Source organism: Rhagoletis zephyria, unplaced genomic scaffold, assembly GCF_001687245.7.
Source record: "Rhagoletis zephyria isolate East Lansing unplaced genomic scaffold, Rhagoletis_zephyria_1.1 Rzeph_scaffold_06056, whole genome shotgun sequence".
Taxonomy (NCBI): domain Eukaryota; kingdom Metazoa; phylum Arthropoda; class Insecta; order Diptera; family Tephritidae; genus Rhagoletis; species Rhagoletis zephyria.
In genome coordinates this window covers 15,973-27,806 of record NW_016163139.1, presented here as the reverse complement: position 1 = coordinate 27,806, position 11,834 = coordinate 15,973, and the positions used below count along the sequence as shown (strand labels likewise).

General features: G+C 38.0%; 1 protein-coding gene across 1 annotated transcript; it reads left to right on the top strand.

The window, feature by feature from the left end:
* Nucleotides 1-2,504: 2,504 nt before the first annotated feature.
* Nucleotides 2,505-11,432, top strand: tbc (trabuco; the record flags this gene model as incomplete). The annotated part of the gene is made up of 12 exons (XM_017628598.1): nt 2,505-2,904; nt 4,049-4,268; nt 4,327-4,554; nt 4,628-5,132; nt 5,189-5,325; nt 8,642-8,801; nt 8,865-9,024; nt 9,083-10,139; nt 10,204-10,328; nt 10,410-10,589; nt 10,725-11,002; nt 11,070-11,432. Coding segments are annotated over 12 exons (3,539 nt in total), but the record flags the coding sequence as incomplete, so codon positions are not given.
* Between the last annotated feature and the right edge of the window lie 402 nt (nt 11,433-11,834).

Here is an 11,834-nt window from a genome sequence, read left to right as displayed (position 1 = left end):
ACTGCTCATATTTCGTACAAAAAATCTTTGCGCATTTTCATTTGACCACCCATTATTTCGTATTTATCCATCGATTTTCTTTATCAGTAGCTTGATTTTTTTTTGTAACAGAACAGGCAAAAATTTGGCACAGAACCTGTATGGAATGATTAATTAATTTGTCAGAAACTATAAGCCCTATCGGAAAGTGATGTATATACGGTTTATGGAGAATTTCATTGCCTTTCATTTGCCGTTTTTTATATTAAGATTTTTAAATTGGTTCACAAGATATACGTGATTAAAAGGAACCAATTTTTACTTTAAGCTGATAAACGGTGAATTGCAAATATCTCGAAAACGTATCCATAGAAAAAAAAATTAAGTCGGTTTTCGGAATCACTGAGCCATTCTACATAGGAATTGGATAGTGGCGTCTGAAGAACAAAAACCAAATTAAAGTATGTGATCCAGTGTTATCAGAGCTTTTATCTTGATAAATATTGTTAGCAATTTGGTACTTTGACAGCTACATTTTCATTTACGCGTTAGCTTCGTTGAGACAATATTATTGATATTTAAATATAAAAGCAAAAATTGAGCTGTTTTCTTTTAAAATATTTGTTATTATTTGCTTGGCTGTGAAATAGCACATTTTCTTAATTTTTTAAGTGATGAAATAGGGCAAAAATAACCATCTTACAAATTCTTTTATTATTCGTGTGTACTTACCGCATGAAGGGAAAATCTCCATATTGTTTTTTTTCTTATAATTTTTTGCTATTTAATTTTCGTGTCGTATGTATTTCTTATTGAAAATAATTTGAAGGACCCGAAGTTTGCTCTGGTATAGGAAACCTACAAACCGACTTATTTATATTTAAAACAAATCACAACGTTCAGCAGAACCAAGCGATTTATGTTTTTCGCTTACAAAACAGTTGAGTCTGCTGAACGTAGCCATTGCCTACCGAGGAGCGACCGCCATTAGAAATAAATTTTTTTGCTTTTATATATTGATGTTGGGTTGAATCGGGCTTGAACCCAGATCCTGCAGAAGCCCCCCTTGCCGGAATGAAGCCTACCGACTACATTATATGGGATTCGTCATAAAGTCATCACAGAAGCTAAGCCATGACTGTGCCAATTCTTCAAAAGCAGGGGCCGAAAATAACCGGCCCACTTATTGCTGTACACAAATTGTCATTTATTTCTTGTTATAAAAAATAAATCACTCATAATAACTTTCATAACAAGTCATCTGCATTGATTAGACTTTTATTTGATTTTATGAAGGAAGAAGATGGGCCGAAAATCAAGCGTTGAATTCCGCAGCTTTTTTGACTTGGATACGATACGAGTAGTGATAAAAAAGTAAGTGCGCCTGAGCCACACTGGAGAAGTGAAACTTACGTTACATATCTATTTATCTCATAACCAATACATATGTACATTAGACTGTATCACCAAAGAAAGTTGCGGTTTTCCGGTAGGATTAAAAAAGTCCAGTATATTTTAAGACTTCTACCAAAATATTTCGGAATCATATTAAGATTTACGTGAGCTGAACCGGGTTGAAAATACATCTAAAAATGGAGTTTTTTTATGAATAAAAATAGTTTCTTAAAGGATTTTTTTTGAAAAAATGTTCTCACATGACAAAACAGTTTGAGCTTCAAAAATCTGCATAAAAATATTAATAATTTTTATCAGTGGAATCATAATAATGAGATTTTTGATGCTATTTTTTAACTTTTTTCAAAGACTTGTGTAAGAAAAACTTGAATAACTGCTCTAAGACTTTACCGATATAGACTTATGAGGCATCAGTGGAATGGCATTTTCTTACCCTTTTAATTTCTTTGCAAAAAAACGTATTCACGTCCCAATTTCTTCTTTATCAAATTCCAAAACTTGGAATGACACTCGTTTATCTTACCTTCCTCATTTCATACTTTGAACGAGTTATGATTCCATAAAAAAATTTTTTTATTCTTTTTTGGAAATTTTTTAAGCATAAACTGTTTAGTCATGTGAGTTAATTAAAAAAATGTATGTATTTAAAAAAAAACTGGTTTTATTAATAAAAAAATCTATTTTTGGACGTATTTTCAAATCGGTCCAGCTCACGTAAATCTTAATATTTTTCCGAGATATTTTGGTCGAAGTCTTAAAATATAATTGACCAAAATGTTAATCGTCCTACCATCCTACCAACGAGAAAAAACCTTACCGATTTTGGTAGGAAAACCCCAAACCCCGGAAGCGAGCGAAATAGCTTGTGGCTGTGGTACTTCATTCTGTTTAAGCAGTTAGTGCTAACCTTGATAATACTTATCGTCACTCTAACTCTCGAAGCGACTCTAAGCGAAATAGCACGCTAACACGACTACGATACACTTAATCTGTAATCTATAGATAGTCATGCGCTAACTCAGTCAGAGCCTACTTTTTCTTGACTATAATTATGCGCCAATAATTCTATCTAGTTTATCTATAAAATTGTTCCACGTTTTTATTTTCAGAAGTCGACCCGAAAGAACGTCTTATAGCAGCTGTTAAGAAGGAAGTTAAGCAGTTGATGGAAGAAGCTGTTACAAAAAAATATATACACGAAGATAGCAGCTCGGTTACACAATTATGTGCTGCCGTTGAAGCTTGCTTGAGTCAGGGCTTGCGGCGTCGAGCTTTGGGATTATTCAAAACATCATCGACAACTGCATTGCTTCATAAAATTGCCAAATCTAGTGAAGATGCTGAGCATATAAGTAAGAAAGTTTTGGAAATTGAAGCAGCCGATCCGAGTAAACGTTCATCATCCAGCGGCGATAGTGTCAATCGGCCACCGATGTTAAAGAAGGGCAGTAGTACATCGGTGACAACGATGAGTTTGAGTGGTACAAATATTGCAATGGCTTCAATGAAGTGAGTGTGAAATACATATGTATAAGTTTTTTATATCTACATACTTTATTTTTGAACTTTCGAGTATCTTCGGAGTATTTGTATGCAATCGAAATCTTGCTCTTTTCCAAAGCTGCATGTGCAAAAATTTTATATGAGAAAATATGCATATGCACATCTCAAGTAGCACATAATAAACGCTCCTAAAGTAATAAGTTGATGACAGCCCTAATCATGTTCAAATTGCTTGATGTATGCGCACTAGGGTAGTCCAAAAACAGTAAAGTCGGAATTGTAATGCTCTCACCCCCTAGGATTGTTCTATATCGAAAAAGGTGTACCCCTATTTTTTTATTTTAAAATCAAAAATATTTAGAGGTCGCTAAAAGCACTCAAAGTTTTCCAAGTATTTTTATATGGGAAAAATAAACTTTTTCCTAGAAATGATATAGAATTCTTGAAAATCAAAATTTTTCGATCGGATCGAGAACTCTGGTTCTCTTCAGGATACTTTCAATAATAATACCCAACTGTTAATTTAACCATTTTTAATGATTTTTTATTGGTCGCCCCATTGCATTTTTCGGGATTTTTGTGGGTTTTTGGTGGACCTATAAATTATAGTTGCGATGCAAAAATGGTTTAATAAAAAAAATGGGTATTATTATTGGGGATTTCCTGCAGATAAACAGGGTTTTATGGTAGAGAAAATATTGATTTTTAACTATTCTATACCATTTAAATGAAAAGTTGTTTTTACCCCATATAAAATACATGGAAAACTTTGAGCGCTTTGAGCGACCTCTAAATATTTTGTGATTTCAAAATAAAAAAAGAAAGGTATACTTTTTTCGGTATAGAATAATCGTAGGGGGATGAGAGGGTCGGTAAAAATACCGACTGTATTTTTGAACCCCCCTAATGCGCACCCTCCAAAACTTTTCTAGAGTTTTCTCATCTGGTGTTACCGTTGGTCACAGCACCAACCCAAATATTTTGGATTTAATAAATTTTGTGTAACTACATAAATTCCTGCTGCTGCTCCCCTGTCACTGTTAATCATGGACATATGTAGATACTTCCTTACTTCTTCTTTGCTTTTATAAAAAAAGTTTATACTGTGACTACTATATATATTAAACTTTTTTCATAATTTCTTATTTAGATATTTATGGATCCGACTGGCATTGTACGAGAAGAAGTTGGCTAAAATTATTGAATATTTAGTTGCAAATGCTAATACATATTACGATCGTGACTCCCTTGTGGCAGATTCCGACTATGGTTCCATACTGAGCTCACTTTTAGTTGGACCTTGTGCATTGGAATTTACGCGAATTAAAACTGCCGATCACTACTGGACTGATCCGCATGCTGACGAATTGGTAAGTAATCATAAAGTAATGAACAAAAAGACATTAAACGATTTCGCTTTTTGTTCAGGTTAAGCGCCATCGCATTAGTTCAGGTCGTCGTTCTTCCTCTACTTGCTCAAGGCCACCGATATTAAATTTCAAGCGCAGCCTAAACACCAGTACAGATGAAGGCACAACCGGTGCCGGCTTCAAGTCAATAGCTGCAGCAACGGTGGCAAAGGACTACGTAGAGTCGCTGCATCAAAATTCCAGAGCTACGCTGTTGTATGGAAAGAATAATGTATATGTAGTACCGGTAAAGACAAGCTATTTGTTCGCAATTTAAGCGCAATCGTTTGATTTGTTTCAATAATCTTTGACATCCACAGAAAGACGTGAATGAAAAAATGCCTGGTTATTTGAGCCTTCATCAGCATGTGCAGATGCTCATCATTAAATGGACGCCAAATCAACTAATGAACGGCTACAATGAGGAGGATGAGGAGGAGGACCAGGAGACGGACAAAGAATCATACTGGGCTTATGCACTCAATATCAATGTAGATGAGATCGTATACGTGCACTGTCACCAGAATCGTGGCGAGGATAGTGGCGGCATTATAGTACTTGTGGGACAGGATGGTGTGCAACGTCCGCCAATACATTTCCCCGAAGGTGGACACATGCAACAGTTCCTCAGTTGTTTGGAGACTGGTTTGCTGCCCCACGGGCAATTAGATCCACCGCTTTGGTCGCAGCGCGGCATTGGCAAGATTTTCCCATGGCCGAAGAGTGTACGCAGGCGTATTTTACCTTCGGTAATGGAATCATTTGATGAAACGCCCATCGATTATGTCTTTCGTATTGTGAGCAAGAGTAAACATGAAGAATTCGGTAGGTAAAATGGGGAGTTTCCATGAAAACTAACTGAGTTTGTATTTTCTTATCAGCTGCTGCGCATTCGATTTTGGACTTTGTGCGCAGCGCTCCTCGTCGTGCTCAGCTCAGCAGCTGTTCGACAACTGGGTCGAGTGATTGCTCTAGCAAAAGTCTCTCTATGGATCAGCATCCTTTAGAGTCTCCATTGGTAAGTGTGGATTATTTTTTCTTATTAAAGAAATGGACCTATAAGCATTTCCAGGGAAATATGATTAGTATCTATTATTAAAAACAAGCTCCACTAGTCTTTTTTCGTCACCTTTTAAGAAATACTGGTAGAGAATTTATACTCTAGAAATTTTTTTTTGACAAAAAGTGGCGAAAAAACGAAAGATTTCGGTATGATCGGTGAGGTAAATCATTTATCCGAAGAAAGAAGAATGCTTTGACGGATGAAGAAGCCTTTCAGGGGGGAGATTCTGTTACCAGTTAGCGACAAGTTTCGGATCGATATCGCATTTGTTGACGTAAATATATTTCATATCATACGCCAACAAAGCCGATACCGATTCGAAAATTGTCGCTAACTGGTTACAGAATCTGCCCAAAGGCCTACAAAAATGTTATCGTCCGATTCAGCTGGAACAAAAATGCTTCAAACAAGTAAGAGTTTCTCTGCATTATGGCCTCGGATATATACATACATATGTCATTTGAATCAGTATAAAAAGCTCTATTAGCTCCTACATTCGGGTGTTTGATAGGCGAGTCTCCCCTGACACGTTTTTCCATATTTTTGGCCTTTGTGCGCTTTTATTCGAAACCTAAATGTTTCGGTACGGAGTATCGAGAGTATTGAATATTTTTCAAATCGGTACCGAATATCGCCCAATACTTAAAAGTTTTATTTCAGCACATCACTAAGTGTCAATACTAAAGCACACATTTAGGAGGCCTTTCATGGGCATGTTTGGCATTTGCATTAGTGTAAATTTTGAATTTATTTTTTCGCTTTTTTTCTAACTAATTTGAAATTTCAGTAATTCTTTGCACTTCAGCTTTACAATACCTTCCTTATGAAATATAGATTTTTATACTTGGGGTTATAGTTTAGCTGTTAAAGGGGTATAAAGTAAACTTGTTTGGCTATTTGTATATGAGATTTCTATTCGAATTTTTGGACATATGGCAACTTCAGCACTTTATAACATTCGCATTTCATTCATATTGTAATATTTTACTTAACTTATACATACATTTACTAAAAGAAATTTCTTTTAAAATAAGTGGAAACCCTGATCAGAAATATTTTCATTCTAACTTTTACTCGTAGGACACTCCAATTACCTACTGCTTTCCGTTATTTACACACATAAATATTTTGAATTAGATCGTAGTATTCAAAAGTATTCTGGCGCTCCGCTTTTCTAAACACTTTAAAATATTGTTAGTCCAGCTTTAATTATTATATTTAAATATTGTTAGTTAAACTTTAAATGTGGGTGCAGTTTGAGATTTTGTTGCCGGGAAATCCATATGTCAGCGCAAATGCACAAGATCCAAGCTCAGGTTATTTGGCTTTGGATGCTTTTGCATCAAATTTGAAATGGGCGGGCGAAATTAAACTTCGAAAGCTGCGAGCTATCATCCAATATATCCTACTTTTGATAAGAGGTATACCACAGCCTCCATTAAGTTCTTCAATGTATAAGCAGATTAGTTATGTATGATAGGAAACAGGACCAAAACAACTTGGAAAAAGTTTCCGAAAATTCCTCTCATAACTAAATGGTTCACCCTGGAACTGTTTTCTTCTTGCTGGGAATTGTAACTGTGTATGCAATTCTACAACATGCAATGGGGTATAGTCGTTGCGGTGGGTATGCAGTTACAGTTGCATGGCTCGATCCCGACTCTTGCGTCCTCGTTCGCGCACTCTGGTCAACGTGAGCAACCCATGTGCAAGAAGCGGTAACCAATACGAGTGGAGCCTTGGGTCACGGCAGAAAGAGAGACAGCTTCGGTGGGGCCAGTCCGACTTATTCGGTTTAAGGGCTCCCTGAAGTCTGCAGCGTCTGTTTACCAGTAGGTGCGGCTGCAGGCGGGTGTCTGCTTGGAGCAAACGGCTCGCTATATAAATGTGTATTTGGTTGCGAAACCACCCCCCTCCCAGAAATGGGTTGTGCGCTGGGTTTGAGATACGCCACGTAAAAGCCACTTCCAGTAAAAAAGCAAGGTAAAGCCTCGGATGAGACCCTACTTATGATAACGACCACGGCAAACGTTTAAAGGATTACGATTTGAGGGCATGCACCTGGAATGTCCGGACCCTTAATGGGGAAGGTGCCTAGGCCCGGCTGGCTGATGTCGTCGTAAGGACAAAAACTGTCATCACCGCCATCCAAGAAATGCGTTGGACGGGGCAAGGCAAGCAATATCTGGGACCTTGCGACGTCTATTACAGCTGCCATGTAAAGGAGCGCAAATTCGGAGTCGGATTTGTGGTGGGAAAGAGACTCCGAGTATTGTTGTTCACCCCGGTGGACAAGTGTCTGGCTACAATCCGCATCAAAGCGAGATTCTTCAACATCTCGCTCATCTTCTGATGAGAATTGAAATCCAACGCAGAATCACTCTTGCCAACAAGTGCTACTTTGGACTGAGTAGGCAATTCAGGAGTAAAGTCCTCTCTCGACATACGAAAACCACACTCAGTCACTCGTCATGCTCATGCTGGTATATGGCGCAGAAGCATGGACAATAACAACATCCGATGAGGCGGCTCTTGGAGTATTTGAGAGAAAGATTTTGCGGAAGATTTACGGGCCTTTACGCGTTGCCGACGGCGGGTACCGCAGACGATGGAACGATGAGCTGTATGAGCTTTACAACGACATGGACATAGTGCAGCGAAATAAAATACAGCGGCTCCGCTGGCTTGGCCATATCGTTCGAATGTACACCGACGCACCAGCTCTGAAAGTATTCAACACGGAATCCGGTGGTGGTAGCAGAGGAAGAGGGAGGCCCCCACTGCGATGGAAAGATCAGGTGGAGAAAGACTTGGCTTCCCTTGGCGAGCCACGCGAGTAAATGTGCTTTCATATGTTGGGTTTGAATCAGCACCACATTTCGCTGTGTCTATGCCGTCTGTTCATAAGATTTGCTCTCTCTATCTGAGAGGCATATAAAATAAATTGGCCACTGGCGAAGTTTTTTATTCTCGGCACAAACCGACAAGGCGGTTGTAGTGCCAATTAAGAAGAAGAATAAGTTCGTTGACGGTAGACTTTGGCCTTTCACAAAATACTTTATATGCAATCTTAAAGAGGCTGGTCCCAATTTTATTGGAATCGTTAATTTGTATCAACTCTGTTTTTTTTACAAACGGTTCAACAATTGTTGAAAATTCTATAGTACACGAATATATTTATCTAAATAGCTGATTACATTATATATGTACATACTTAGCTTATAAAAAAACTTTAAAATTATATAACATCCCAAAAATCCTTTTTTGCAAGGTTCAGACAAAGCAGAGTACAAGTATTGAAATGGTTTGCTCAACTATGAGGAGGCAAATAATATCAAGAGCTTTTTACGGATGGTTAGCATACTGCAGACATTTGTCGACAGTACGTACACATCTTTCAGGACTTGTAAATGGGCGCATAACGCCGGAACGTAAGTAAAAAAACCCACATTGATCCATTTGCATGTTGTCAGCACTGTCATTCTCATCTGTAGTGAAAGCCGACGAGGAAGGACTGACAAAAGAGCGCTGGGAAGCATTGAACGCGAATGGAGTGGTTTCAGATGAGATGGATGTCTATCGATTGGTATATTTTGGTGGAGTTTGTCCAGAGTTACGGAAGGTGGTGTGGCCATACTTACTTGGACATTACAGGTAAATTTTTGCTTGTAATACATAACTAAAAAATTTTACGAAACCTATTCGCCATCAGTTTTGGTTCAACGCCTGAGGATCGAGAGAAGCAGGATGAGAGCTGCAAACATTATTATGAGACGACAATGAGCGAATGGCTAGCAGTAGATGCAATTGTACAGCAACGAGAAAAGGAAAAAACATCTCGCGCGATAGCTAAACTAAGCTCGGGCAGTAATAGTGGCAATGAAAAGACCGTGCGGGCTGCCGATGTCGAAACCGGTGAATTGGAAAACGAGGTGTTCGAAGATATATCCGATATTTCTGATCCTGGTGATTTAGAGTTCGAAGACGAGCAACAGCGCCAGGCGCAAGCCGCAAAAGCGGAAGGCAACACGCAAAATTTCTTATCAGTTAAGCCGTTACCACGTGCTATGAAGACTAGCACAGACTCTGGCAACGTAGACGAGGCAATGGAGGAGGAAGACGAGATTAATGCCCAAGAGGCGATATCGAAGGAGAAAGATGATACGCTATCAGCAAAACAGGACATCATTGATGCGGGCGTCAATGAGCCAATATCAGATGCAAGCACTAAAAGTGAGCAACTGTCAACGGAGGCAAGCGAAGCGGGCGGACAACCCGAGCAAAGTGAAAAAACTTCAACGTCTTCGTCATCTTACGAAACTGTGGGTGCTGGTTTTGGATATACAGATTTGGATTTGCATACATCCATGTCAGCAAATTTGAATTCAACAGAGGAACCAGACAAGAGCGTATTGAGTCCAGAGTTTTTGAGTGCCGATGACTTGCCAACACAACTTGTTGGCGAAGAGGCACAGCTAGTTGCTGCTCGAACTGAGGCCGCAAGAGCTTCTGACAACTCAGCGGTGGGAGTGAATGTTGCTGGTCGCCCTTCAGCTGTAATCGTAACCAATGCTTCAGTTGATGTGGCAAATTGGTTGCCTGGCGTGAAAATGGAAAGCGCGCAAATGCCGCAGTTGTTGGAACAGGGTTCGCTTGAAGCAAATGTCGAAGAGGCGGCTGTAGGTGGTGGCAGCTCGATTATGGATGCACTGCGGGAACCTAAATCCGCATGTGTTTCACCTGCCAGCTCGAATGGCGGCGTATATAGTGTAAGACCTTGTAGAAAGAGTTAGTTGTAGAGGAGATTTTTAATAAATAAACAAATACTTACAGAGCGAATTGCTGGAACAGTTCGGTTTGAATTTACATCGCATCGAGAAGGATGTGCAACGTTGCGATCGCAACTACTGGTATTTCGCAAATGAGAATTTGGATAAGCTCAGAAATGTCATATCCACGTAAGAATGGAAATTTCAGAGGATTAAGGGATTGTTTAAGAAAACGAAATGTATATATATATTTTTTTCCTTACATCTCAGCTATGTATGGGAGCATTTGGACGTTGGTTATATGCAGGGCATGTGTGATTTGGTGGCGCCGTTGTTGGTTATATTCGACGATGAATCTCTGTGTTATAGTTGCTTCTGTAAGTTGATGGAACGCATGATCGAGAATTTTCCGAATGGCGGGGCCATGGATATGCATTTTGCGAATATGCGGTTAGTGCATACAATTAAAGTAATAAATATGTACATTTCAAACTGTTGCAACAAATTTACTTCAATTAGTTACTAAGTAGTCGGGCGAAGTTTTTTGTAATTTTCAATATTTTTCTCTTTTGCTGTTTTTTTTAGTTCCCTCATCCAAATACTGGATTCAGAGATGTATGATTTGATGGATTCGAATGGCGACTACACACACTTCTATTTCTGCTATCGCTGGTTTTTGCTTGATTTCAAGCGTGAATTGGTATACGATGATGTCTTTGCTACATGGGAAGTGATTTGGGCGGCGAAACATGTGGCTTCCAGTCATTTTGTACTCTTCCTCGCTTTGGCGCTGCTAGAAACATATCGCGACATAATACTTTCAAACAGCATGGATTTTACGGATGTCATAAAGTTTTTCAATGGTAAGCTGATTTTTTTTCAGCATTTTGTAACATACATACTTAACACATCTTCTAATATAATTTACAGAAATGGCTGAGCGACATAATGCGCAAGCGGTGTTGCAACTGGCTCGCAGTTTCGTGCTGCAATTGCAAATGATAATCGAAAATAAATAAATATTTTTTTTGTAGTTGCTTAGAGTTGAACATTTATGTATGTACATATGTAACTGGAATTGAAAGTAGCGGGTAAAAAGTTTTCAATACTTGTTTTCGAAATGCATACCTACATAGCAAACATAGCGCCAAAGACAGATGCTTCCAAAGAAACAGATAATAAAAATTGAATAATTCGAGGGAGTTTATTAAAAGTTGCAAAGAATATGAAGAATAGAGGAAAGCAGAATTACTAAAAAAAAAACATTAAAAAGAAAGAAAATTAGTTTTAACACAAATATGCATATGTGCATAAAGTTTCCATAAAATAAAAAAAAAATATAAATAAAAAAAGAATTTAAAAGTAAAGAATTAAATAAGCACACCTAAAATATTAAAGAACGAAAATACATAACAGTCAATAAAAGAAAGTAAAGCAAAAATAAAATGAATGGAAATAAAACAAAAGAAAAATTTATAATGAAATTAAACAATAAACAAAGTCAAAGTTCGGGTAACCTCGAGTTTTGTAAGCCCGGTGCATGTATTCTTAACCCTGGTATAGTTTTTATGCGGATTTGTATTGAGGGTTTAGTTTATTTGATTAAAAACTGATATTACATCAATAGACGTTTTTTTGAACACGTTTAGACCGATTTGTTAAAATGACAATTGTTAAAAAAAAACATAGTAACCT